The sequence below is a fragment of the Setaria viridis genome, chromosome 9, assembly GCF_005286985.2.
Source record: "Setaria viridis chromosome 9, Setaria_viridis_v4.0, whole genome shotgun sequence".
NCBI lineage: Eukaryota > Viridiplantae > Streptophyta > Magnoliopsida > Poales > Poaceae > Setaria > Setaria viridis.
In genome coordinates, this window is record NC_048271.2 from 51,337,105 (window position 1) to 51,349,703 (window position 12,599).

The 12,599-nt window shown below is 49.1% G+C and overlaps 2 protein-coding genes and 1 non-coding gene across 3 annotated transcripts; 1 reads left to right on the plus strand and 2 right to left on the minus strand.

Moving 5' to 3' along the window:
* Positions 1 to 605: 605 nt before the first annotated feature.
* On the minus strand, positions 606 to 2,990 carry LOC117840369 (uncharacterized). The gene is made up of 2 exons (XM_072290941.1): positions 1,761 to 2,990; positions 606 to 1,344 (listed from the first exon to the last, which is right to left on the minus strand). Exons 1-2 carry the CDS (start codon positions 2,108 to 2,110, stop codon positions 1,290 to 1,292), a joined length of 405 nt encoding a protein of 134 aa, XP_072147042.1. The 5' UTR covers positions 2,111 to 2,990; the 3' UTR covers positions 606 to 1,289.
* A 3,391-nt stretch (positions 2,991 to 6,381) lies between these two features.
* On the minus strand, positions 6,382 to 8,317 carry LOC117839524 (uncharacterized). Its single transcript, XR_004636839.2, has 2 exons — positions 7,748 to 8,317; positions 6,382 to 7,060 (listed from the first exon to the last, which is right to left on the minus strand). It is a non-coding gene; the product is annotated as an uncharacterized protein (transcript).
* Positions 8,318 to 8,454: 137 nt separating this feature from the next.
* On the plus strand, positions 8,455 to 11,757 carry LOC117839526 (uncharacterized). The gene is made up of 3 exons (XM_034719868.2): positions 8,455 to 8,684; positions 8,805 to 8,910; positions 11,366 to 11,757. The coding sequence occupies exons 1-3, from the start codon at positions 8,522 to 8,524 to the stop codon at positions 11,445 to 11,447; spliced, it is 351 nt and encodes a 116-aa protein (XP_034575759.1). The 5' UTR covers positions 8,455 to 8,521; the 3' UTR covers positions 11,448 to 11,757.
* Positions 11,758 to 12,599: the final 842 nt, after the last annotated feature.

The following is a 12,599-nucleotide window of genomic DNA, read 5'->3' on the forward strand; positions in this document are numbered from 1 at the left end:
CCATCACAAAGTTTAAATTTTGGTTCTCTGCTGCAGTAACAGGCATGAAAAACTTGCTTGGCTGATCATGGCTTATTGCTAGTTTCAGAAACCTGTCAGGCGTTGAAATCTTTCTTTGGTTCTGCATGGCCTATCTATCCAATGACAGTCCGGGGATGCCCTCAAGAAAGAAAATAAATGACAGTCCGGGGACGTGCCATTGTCAACGGCTCAGCAGCACGATCACCAGTTCACCATGACTGCTCTTCCAAATCTTATGTTCGGCATGTACCAGCCTTCTACGAACGAAGGGCCCTTGCTCCCGTGGGGAGGCGGAGGCGGAGGCGGCGGCTGCTGCGCGTACGGCGGCGGTTGCCCGTACGGCTGCGGCGGTGGGGGTGGATTTGAAAACATTCGGATCGCGAATAATAATCGCGATCCAAATCAGGAGTCTATATGAAAATATATAGGGGGTAAATTGAAAAAAAGTCGGATCGCGATTATTAATCACGATCCAAATAGGGGGCTATATGCATAAATAAGGGGTGTTTCGTAAAACATCTAATCGCGATTAATAATCGCGATCCAAACCAGGGGCATTTTGCAAACCTATTGTGCGCCGGCGAGGTCGCGCCGCCGCCCCCTTCGCGTCCTCCGCTGCTTCACAGCCAGCGCTCCCACCGTCGAGCACACGCGCTTCCTCCGCCCCCGCGGGCGCCAGCGACGATGAGCAACCACGCCCCCTCCTGCTCCGCGAGGAAGGCCGGCGCGGGGTGGAGCGGCGGCCACCCAATCTCCGTTGCTCCCTCTTGATGTTGCTTCAGCCGCGGCAACGCGTGATGCGGGAGCACGGCACGCGGCCGTTGGCGGCGAGGAGGAAGGCTAGCAGGGACTGGCAGCAGACATGGCGACGGGCGGGTGGCGGTGGTGTTCGACGAAATGCTGATGGCGAACCGGGATCACAGTACAGGCAGCAGCAACCAGCAAAGCTAGCTCAACGGTACCATCATACACGGGCATCACTGCTGTAGTGTTTTATTCACAAATTCCTATGTACAAGAAAATCTACAACGCATCAGGGCATCGTTGCCAGCTTCAGGATGAGAGCTCGATCGTCGTCGCATCCGCCGGCAGCCTTGCGTGCACCTCGAGATTCCCGGCGTAGAAATGCAAACGGAATTTGCAGAGGATGGAACAGTTCAGGGATCAAGTGAACAGCTAGTCTGCTCGAGGCGATGGTCCTCCTTCTGATCCCCTCGCTGACGGGCACCCCAGGGAGGAAGACGGCATGCAATGGCTTGAGCTTCATGTCAGAAGCATGCGTCCATGAGGCAGCAGCAACAGATTGCTGCAAAACCTGCGCAACTGGCAACAGAAAAGAATTAAAAAAACGCAGATGTTAAGCCACACCGGTATTAAACACAGCATGCAGTTGCAGGCTTGCAGCTGATTACTGAATCATCAAAAACGTCATTACCATGATAGCATCATAGCATACCCCTATTGCCGTTCACAAATGACTATCACAAATTAAGTTTAAATTTTGGTTCTCTGTAGGAGTGACAGGCATGAAAAACGTGTTTGGCTGATCATGGCGTATTGCTAGTGAGTAGTGACAGAAATCTGGTAGACATTGCTATCTTTATTTGATTATTTCGTTCTGCATCTGCATGGGCCTATCCAATGGACAGTCCGGGGGCCTGTCATTGTCGATGGCTCAAACAGCACACGATCACCGTTCACCATGACTGTTCCTCCAAATTTCAAGTTTTGGCACGTACCATCCTTCCACGAACGAAGGGCCGTGGCTCCTGTGGGGAGGCGGAGGCGGCGGCTGCTGCGCGTACGGCGGCGGGTACATCGGCGGCGGCGGCTGCCCGTACGGCTGCTGGTACATCGGCGGCGGCGTCCCGTACGGCGGCGGGTACATCGGCGGCGGCTGCTGCCCGTAGGGCGGCGGGTACATGGGCTGCGACGGAGGCGTCCCGTGCTGGTGATGGTATTGGTGGTGGTGGTGGTGGTGCTCGTCGACCCCGCGCTCCCCGTACACCGGTTGCTGCGGCGGCGTCCCGTGCTGCTGCTGCTGCTGCTGGATGTGCTCGTCCGTCCCGCGCTCGCCGTAGGGATCCATCGGGTACCCTGGCAGGTCACAAGAAACGGCAACATTTCCGAACGAACACGGCGATCAGCGACGTCTTCCGATCAACTTGTTAGGATTTGAAATGATTCCGCTCGCATGGCGGTCACGAGCGAGCATGGAGATGGATAGCAATAATCCAACGAGGATCTGAAATGCGTTGGGAGGAATCGGCGAGTCACCTGGGGGCGGGGACGGCGACGGGGGCGCGCCGCCGGCAGGGCCCCCGTGGGGATTGCAGTAGCTCATCTCCCCGGCCTAGAGCAACGGCACGATCGGGATTGGAGATGGGATGCAATGGCGTGGTGGTCGCGTTTGATCTCGAGAGGAACAAAGGGGAAAACAGGAGAGGGTGCCGAGGGATTAGCAGGAGAAGATTATGCTAATTTGGTAGAGGGCATCTTTTTTTCTCTTTCACTCTCCCGAAAAGCTATAGCTATTCTTGGGGGGAAAATTAGGTGCGGACGGTCCCAAAGCACTCACCGTGCGGACCATACTCCAGAATCGTGCCGCGTGGCGACTCAGTCCATCTAACGACTGCTCAGGGGCACGTACCTCCACCTGGGAAAGGCTCAGCCCGGCTCCCACCAAAAGACCAACGTGCGGCTCAGCTCCCAGTCCCGGAGAGGTCAACACCGGAACTCGGCTCCCAACGTAGAAACGCACCCTTATCATCGCCGGCTCGCCACACCCCCATCCACCAAACTGCCGCCGATGCTACCTTCGTTGTCCACCACCATGCTTCCTTCGTTGTCCGCCACCGTCCTACCACCCCCTCATCTGCTAGTGCAGTTGCTTCGTTCTGCGCCCTGTATACCTCAACTGGTGTCGGCGCAGTCGCCTTGTCCGTCCCTCCCATACGCCCTGATTTTCTTCAAATAGCTTTCCTCCCTTTAGACCGTAAACGATTCATGTATGCTACGTGATTTGGACCTGAAGCCTGTGAATCTGTGATGGATGTATATGAGTATATCTATATAATTTAGTTTGCAGGAGCTGTCCTGACGATAATCCGAGAAAAAATGACTAGTGCCTGATGAAAATCCGAGAAAAAATGACTAGTGATAGAAAATAAGTAGCTTTTGTATTGGAGTGTACTACTGATAACTTATTTTTCAGTATATAGTGCAGTCATAGAGGATTGATTGGTGTTTCTTCTCTACATGGCTGCAAAGGAGGAAACAATTTTATCAGCAAGGCTACAGAGCAGGAAATCATCAGAGAAAAGGAGCGAGAGTAAACCATGTGCATTTTTCAAATAAAAAAATACATTGTACAGTAGAGGTTACAAGCAAAGAAAACAATCATCAAACTACTACAAATACTGTACAATCCTTTCCACCAATTAAGCCAGTGCAACTGCGTTGATTGTCCATTCTCAATTGCATCACTCACGGTAGTCATCAGCAAATGGAAATATGGAATGCATCTTTATTATCTCTATTGGCGTCAGTTCTTCTCTTTCTTCTCATCATATCTTCTGAAATTTTCTTGTGAACCATTTGGTTTGTGGATGTCTGCATAAATGATAAAAGTGTCCACGTGGATTGCTGCTTGCCATGCAAATTAGTTCTGTCTTTCAGGTCAACATTATCTGCAATCAGAATTAGCGTACATCGATGTACGGGTGATTTTGGTTGGACTTTTCAACCTGCTTTTGCTTTTGCAAAAGTCAAAAGCCAACCAAAAGGACTAAAAGCCACAGATGCTTTTGCCCAAAAGCTGCTTTTGTTCTAGTACAAAATCAAAAGCACATTTCCTCCTGCTTTCAAGTGCTTTTAGGGAAAAAAAATATCCGCCTGCCACTTTGTTATGAACGTACCGGTTCGTTTTATTTTTCTCCCGCACACACACGCGCAATCCCTTCGCCTCCTCCCGCCACCCCCGGCAACCGGCCCCCGCCCGCCGCCCCTGGACGTCCCCAGCCGCCAGCCCGCCACCCACCGCTCGCCATGACCGCGCACCGTGCTCCTCCTCCTCCTCGCCGCCGGGCGAGGGCTCTGCTGCCGCCGGGCGCGGGCACGTCTTTTGTCTGGATCCTTAGGAGCACGTCGAGCAGGTCCTCCTTGCCGTCGCCGTCATCAACTGCTCTGCTCTCCTGATCGGCTCCGACTTCCTCTTCACAGGGCGACTCAAGTGAGCTCACGGTCGCGGACGAGCTGGCGCCCGCGCCCGTACCCGCGGCACGATTCGCGCCGCCGACCTTGTCCTTGCGCGCGGACGACACCAGGCGGGAGGAGCTCGAGCCTGAGGTGGAGGACGGCGCGTGCTCGACGCGCGACAGCGAGGGCGGCCTGGCGCCTCGCCGGCGCGCGAAGTACACAGCGGCGGCCACCGCGGCGAGGACGACGAGCACGGCCAGGGCGGCAGCGACGCCCGCCGCGTTGGGAACCGGCATGCCGAGGAGGGCGTTCCTGTCGCCACCCACGAGCTCTGGCGAGCTCATTTTTGTAATCAGCTTGAGCGGAGAGGGCTGGGAAGGGGTGCTCACCTTGGTGTGTTAATGGCGGCCGGCGAAAATAGGGCAAGGTCGGAGGCGGCGTTATGGCTGATGGCGTTGGGCGAGGAGTGCCTGGGGTTGTTTGGGCGGGTGTCACGGCACGGTGTGCGGAAGAAATCGGCCGGAGACGGCTCGATGGTGACGGAATCGACGGCGAGCTCAAGTGGGCGGCACTGAGCGGAGAGAAGAACAGAGAGCGGATGATGATGGTGCTGCGATATATATATATGAAGCTTCGTCTCTATCCTTCACGACTGCTCTGTCTGCTTGTTGCTCTGGCTTCGCCGCTCCATGGCGCATGGCGGCTTGCAGAGAATTACCGCGGCGGCCCGGCGGTGAGCAGTGGCGCTGCTGTGGTTTTACTGCTGTATGTATTGGCTTCGGTACACAGAAACATTCCTTCTTTCTTGAGCAAAATTTGTCCAAACCAAACACAATCTCTTCAAGCACCAATAAACAAAAGTGTAGATGTAACATAGGTCTACAAATGATAGATGGGAACTTTGTTCAAATGATCCATGGTTTGAAATATTAAGAGCTCTGAAAGATCGTTCATGAACTGACACTTCGAGTTTCAGTTTCAGACGAACTGTGATTCTAGCTTAGTCTCAAAATAACTTAAAGTTCAAACTTTGAGCTTCAAATAAAATACGCAAACATCATATCCTGTGTACCTAGTTCAAAGTTTCTGTACACATTATACTCAAATTCTCAATAAAACATTTTTGATTTTATGCGAATTTCCTTTCTAAAATAATTATTTACATGCGAATTAACGAAGATATTATTTTGTTACTAGCAATTTGCATATAAAGAAACTCTCATGCCTTTAGGGGTATTACAGATATTTCTTACACAACCTACAGTTTCACAGCTGCTCTAACCAAACGGCCTTCTGCTTTTCCCATAGCTGCTTTCTCACAGCTGCTTTTCCACAACCCACAGCTCCCAGCAGCTTTTCCAAAAATCACATCCCAACCAAACACACCTATATCTACCCTGTAGCAATTGGTAAGGTTCTACATATAATACAGAAGTGGCAAAAGCTCGTATTCCAGTCACGAGAAGTCCATAGCCTGAAGCATCAAAATAAGAGAAGCTAGCAATTGATAAGAGCGAACCGGATTGGTGTGTAACTTAGATCTGAAGCAAAGAATAGAACCAATCGTGACCACATATACACAAGCTTGGAGGCAATTTGGTCGACGGATTTGAGAAGATGTTGTGCACACTCTAACTGCGCGGTAGCGTAAAGGGGGTCAGATGACGAAAGCGGCGACGGACGAGGAAGGAGGTGGTGGCGGATGACGGACGCTCAGTTGTCGCCCTGGGAGCCAAGCCAAGCTGAGGAAGCCGATCGATTAGATGGGAGCTGAGGAAGCCGATCGATTAGATGGGCGCAGCGTCCAAATCCAGGCAAGCCTCGGATGTCTGGAATTGCCACGTGGCATGCATGTGGGACGGGTCCTAGGACTTTACGGACCGTTTCTACAGAATTTTTTTTTTCCATTCTGGGGAGCCAGGCAATTCGCGAGCTGAGTTGTAGCCTGTAGGATTCGTAACTGACGAACCTAACCTACACAGAGCAATGCCAGAAGAAAACGGAAGCATTCACAGCGGCAGCAATGGAGCCTAATTCTGAAGCCGAGGCCGACTCCTATCGTGGCCGGAATCTAATCTGGGCCTAATTTGTCTCAGGCCCTAGGAGGTGACCTCGTTGATCCGATTTCTGGTATGACCTTTCTCAAGGAGTAACCACTATCAGGAACCCAAAGGATACTTTCATTGAAAAGCAAACTACCTCGAAACACTTTACAACAGAACACATTTCCATATCATATATATCATGTACATGGTAATCTATCAACGAAAGAGAGTGTAATGTGCAATAAATAATCAAGCTACGCAACTGTATCCTAACAAATTACTAATGTAATGAATCTTATCGGCAGATGTATATGATGAGCAGGCAAGCAGCTCTCATCTATACTAGCATTAACACCTTGTTGAACCACAAAGGCCTGGTCATAAACCTGGTTGCACCACCACTTGGTACAAGTCCCTCCCTGCCAACATCCCCTTCACACCATTCTGTGGTGCACAAAGACAAAGAACAAAAAATTGCATCCCTCATTGGATCATAATGTAATTCTACTCCTAAGTTCCTCCAAACTTCGTTGTACTGGACGTGGAGCTTTTACCTGCGCTGCAACGTGGCCTGCTCGGTTTTTTATGGCACAGGATCTCTGAACAAAGGATGCAGTCACCTCATAGTCCCAGTGCCTGTTTCTCTCCTTCGGTTCCACAGTGACCTGAACATCACCCTTCATGCAGAGGACAGGTTTAGGATCCTGCAAGCTGAAAACCAGCTTGCTTGGTTCACCATAGTTGGTCAGATATCCTCTCCACCAGTTGTTAACACTCAATGCTTGAACAACGCCTCCCTGTGAGATCAAGTTTGATCAGTTTTTCAGCAACTTGAAATAGCTGAAGAGTTTTTGCACTAGAAAAGGAAGCATTCCAGAAAGTTTTCGAACACTCGGAAAAGAAAACAGAAACATTCAGATTAGCTCTTGATTTTCTTTCCACCTTCTTGTGAATGAAGAGGATGGCATTGCCATCACCATCCCTGACAATCAGCTGCCCACTAGTACCTATGATCCCACAGTCATCAACACTGAAAACGGCCCTCTGATCCTGGTCCATGACAATGCAAAGTGAGAGCTGTGATGAGAGCTTGGTAGTTGGGGAGGATTGTTGTCAAGGATGCTGTATTGCCTTGTGATGGACAGGTTCAGCAGATTCAACCAAGCTTATCCATCCCTCCCATAAGTGGTATCTAATCACGCCACAGAATATACAGCATTAATTCTTTCTTCCCTCAAGAATAGGACATTGGTCTCTTCTACACTAAGCAAACTCTTGTTCATATGGGTAACACTAAACAAGCCAGATATTGTTTCAGCAAGCCACAATGTTCCAAACAACTATTACCGCTGTATTTATTTCACAAGACGCAAGCTGCAAACAAAAAGCGTAGGCCACATTCGAATCTAAGCAATTTCAGCCACACCAATGACCATTGACCAAACCAACTTGGCCAAACTGAATGCAAAATGTGCGGTGTTTACCTCAGCTTCTGAAGGATCTCCACGGCCTCGTACAGACTGCCGCCCTCGAGGGCAGCGTGGGCGTCGACCCTGAGCGTCGAGCACGGGTCACACCTCACACGACGATGAGCAGCACGACGATGGTGCGGCGGAGCAGCACGACGACCATCGTGGCGTTCCAGAGCTCACCCACTAAACTGCAGATCCAGCTGTACGGCCTATACCTGGAGGATCACTCGCCCTCGATCTCCGTAGAGACCCCTTACCGCATCGCCTGGCCGCCGCCGCCGCCCCGGGCGGAGAAAGGGAGGAGAGGACTAGGTGGAGGAGAAAGGTTGGGAGGAGCATGAGTACGGCCACGACGACGAGAAGGTGCGACGGGGCACTCCGAATGTGTCACCAGGCGCAGCTTTCCAGCCAGTGTATCTCGCCGGCGGCGGACGGGAAAGAGAACGCTGCGTCGCCGTGGTAGGGAGAAGAGAACAGAACTACAGAAGGGACTAGTCTGTAAGATATAGGGCCACATATAGGGGGTTTTATGTAAATATTCGGATCGCGATTAATAATCGCGATCCAAATATTTACATAAAACCCCCTAAATTTGATCGCGATTAATAATCGCGATCCGATTTAGGGAGGTTTATGAAAATCAACAGATCGCGTAGAATAATCTCGATCCAAATGAGGGTCTAATTTGCAAATTACGCAAAGGAAGCAAATTACCTGCCGTCCCGTTCGTCGTTGACAGAAGGAAGGAAGCAACCGACCAAATCCAATCCAATCCCAGCAGAGGGGATGATGGGGAAGGGAGAGGCCCCGGCTCCGCGTGAGCCCGAGGAGGAGGAGGAGGACACCGGAGGCGTCGTCAAGCTCATCAGCGCCGAGGGTTTCGAGTTCGTCGTCGATAAGAAGGCGGCCATGGTCTCCAACACCCTGCGCAACATGCTCACATCGCCAGGTACCTTTAGGTGCTTTAGCTTTCCAATTCGTTTCGATTTGATTCGATTCATCCCCCAACACATCATGGCTACCCCTCATCTGCCGCTGATTTCGTCCATCCCTTGATGCCGTGATCCAGGCGGATTCTCCGAGACACGCCAGGGCGAGGTCCGCTTCCCGGAGATCTCTACCCACGTCCTCGAGAAGATCTGCCAGTACTTCTACTGGTCGCTCCATTACTCCAGGTTACACCCAGATTCGCTTGCTACTTGCTTGTGCTCGATTGCTTCACTTGCTTGCTTGTGCGCGTCCCTGCAATTCACCACGTGTATGATTGATTGATGGCCTGCTGCTGCTGCTGCGCGTTGTTCATCTCCATACCATTAAGGCATTAATGATGATTGATCACGTAGCTAACTTGTCCCCTTTGCCCACTTTTGGCCAACCCCTCTATTATTCATCGTTTATGCTCTGCATATGTCGTTAACTTCTAGTAAATTCTTAATCTCTGTAGACACAGATCTAAAGGGTCTGCTGTGTAGTCACTTATTGGTTCCTCCCATAGTCAATCTACACTTAAGAACAAGCAACTTGTGTCTAATCTATTGAAAACCAGCAACTACGGCAGATATCGGAATTTGAGTCTGAGCCAATCAGGACAATGACAAGTCCTAACCAAGCCTTGCAACATGCATTACCCTTGTGTCTTTCATGTTATTGTTCACTAGTCCTATAGTCCAGGACACACAAAGCATGGTATTTTGGAAATGTTATCTTCTAGCTAAAACACATAATTCAATCTGCTTTGAGAATGTTGTTTCCATCAGGCTAATGGTGCACGAGGTGCTTAGTGTGTACATCTAATCTGCATTACTTAGCTTGCTCAATACACAGTACGTACAGCTACCATATTTTATTTGCCTTTTCCTTCTTCTGCACTGGTGGGTTTCTCGCGAATTTCTCTTATTTTACTGGCGGTATCATTGACCTGGGATAAGCCTGTAAGTATTGAACCTGAGCCTGGATGTATAGTTTAGTGCTGGCAATGTAAAGCTTGAGCCTCATATAAAATTAGTTGCCTAATTAGTTGGCTGGTTCGACTTGTCCATCCACTTGCCTAGTAAAGATTTAAGATTTAACACCCATCTAGGAGAGTATCAATTGAATGCGCGGGGTGCCTTCTTAATGGAGAGGTGATGTTGTTGACCTGCATAATTTCTGAGAATATAGGGCCAGTAGGGGACTCCCCTGCTGTTCAGGTCAAAAAAATGCTGAGGGCCTGTTTGGTTCTTGCCGTCATCACGCCACAGGCTGTCACACCACAAGTCTGGCATGCGGTAGCTCCGTTTGCTTTACGCCGCAGCTTAGGCTTGCCAAAGAAATCACGCCGCATCTATGCTGTTTTTTTGCGCCGCAGTTCGCCAAAAGCGTGGCGGACGTTTTGTCCGCTGCAGCTTTGGCGTGGCCAGAACTGCGGCCTGGCGAGCTCCGGCGGCTACCAAACAGGACCATAATCTTGTTGTGTTTTCTGCCTTATGAACCCCATCACTCAGAACTTGACATCTCCAACTATAAAGGCAGTTAGTTATTGTGTTATCATCAAGGAGTTGTCTGGTTCAGTATTGAGATGCAGTGAATTTCGGTGTGGGAAACTTGATTACTGGTCACCGAAACAAACTAGGAAATGCATGCTTAGACACCAAACAAACTGGGAAGTGATGCTTAAAACAACTTGAAGATGGCACATGTTTGTTGGTTGAAGACATGGGTGGCTAAGTATAGATGAAGCGCAATTTATTTTTTCTGTTGAAATTTGATGGGCATGCAGGTGTGGTACTAGTGTTCAAGGCTTGAAGCACATAAATTGCTTCCATGTTGAGATTGTGGTGGTCCTTCCACCTAGCAGAGCAGACTTTAGTTCCGCTGTGCATTACCTTGTAGTAGAAACTGTGATGGGACCAGTAGACGCTCATCTCATGACTCTTGGTGCTTGCTATTGAAATGAAATATATGTAAGGTAGAAGTTGTCACATACTGCGGCAGAGCCAGGAATTGTACCAAGGGGGAGCCAAGAATCACAAAGACTGATTATATTGTCATCAACTTTGAACTATGCATGCATGCATTAAGTATTCATAGCATAAAGAACAATTTTTGTGTGATGTACAAAAGGGAAAAAAATATTAAAGATGATATGATAAAGTAACCTTTTCCAATTCTTTGTGAGGATGTTTCAATTTTCATTTGGGACACTTCAAATAAATATCGTTGAAATTGCATAATTCATGAATTAATATTGCAACCTCTTGCCTAAACAAGTAGATCGATACATTTTGGGACAAGATTCAGCATATCTATGCCAAGTGCTGGTGCACTACTTTCCACGGCCATGTAGGTTGCACAGTGCACTTTTAGCTCTTGGAGAGTTTCAGTCTGATGCTGCTGACTGCCCCCGTGCTGCATACTGATTGCTGTGCTGGTTGCATGCTCTGAACCGCTATTACTGAATGCTACTGGGTACTGAATGATTGTCACAGAGCAAGGGAGGGCCATGGCCCAGATTGGCGGACACTTGGCTCCGCCACTGGTCATATCGTCGCCACGGAAGTTTGATGATAGCGTGCTTTGCAGTTGCATGCCCTTTCGTTTGCTCTTACTGCAGACTGAATGATTTGTTTTGCTTTGGTCTTGATTGTGCAGTGGGAAGGAGACGACGGAGTTTCCAATTGAGCCCGAGATAACCCTGGAGCTGATGATGGCTGCAAACTACCTTGACACTTGAGGAGGATGAAGTTGAAGGGCCAACTGTTGTGGCAACTCAGGTGTATTATGAATGGATGAAACAAGTAGTGAACTATCCCCACCTTGTTTACATCCAGCAACCATACGACCTGATGTGATCTAACCTGGTGTAGTGTAATGAAGGAATGTAAGCATGGAATGAGACATGTAACTTTTGTGCAAGTATTTTTCTAATCCGCTAGCAGTGTGTTACAGCCTGTGATTGTTGGTGCCTAAGACAAACGAAAAGGAAATAATCTGTAGCACCTTCCTTTTTGCTGTGGGACTAGTTGAATCCTCCCTTCACTGCAGTTGGCCTCTGGATGTGGAATTGCATTTCAATTCAGTTGTCGTAGCGGAAATCTCAAGTGCGTAAGTGCCTGAGAAGCCGTATGCTGAGAATTCTATCTCTATCTAAGAGGAAAAGATTCAGACATTCAGTTCATTCGTAGGAAAGAAAAGAAAAGGCATTCGTAGGAAAGGAAAGAAAAGAAAGGGAAATGATTCTCCTCGCAGCATCTGGACTGATGCACGACAACACAACCACAGCTAGCTGAATGGAAGCCCAGCACCCAAAGGGACTCTTGTGGCCTTGGCTCACGGTCAGTTTATGGGCTGTGGCCTCCGAGGGCGTTTTCTGCGGCTTCCTAGGAATCACAAAGCAATGTTTTGCAGTTTTAATCCACCACACGGTTCCTATCACAAAATAAGCCAACGGGAACATTCGCAAACTTGCAGCAAAAAGAAATTTGGATAGAGCCACGAAGGCGCGATCGATGTCGCAAAGCTAAAACTACATTCGCGCGTTGTTTTAAGGTGTGTTTGAACAACGTAATATATGTATAGATGACTCTGAACGATAGGATTCAACCAATTTCTTTTACCATATGATTCACTCCTTAGAATAATAAATTAATTGAGATTATTATTATTTTAAACCGAAATAGAATAATAAATTAAGTGGAATTATTATTATTTTGAACCGAAATCATTTCGCGAACCAGTGATACAGGAACCAAACGTACCTGTGATCCAGCCATCGATTCGACCGCTTAGCCGCTTCCCCGATGGCGCGTGGTCCACGCACATGGAGCCGGGCCCGCGGCCAGAGAAGATGCGAAGATGTGCGTGTTCGATTTTTTTTCTTTTTCGT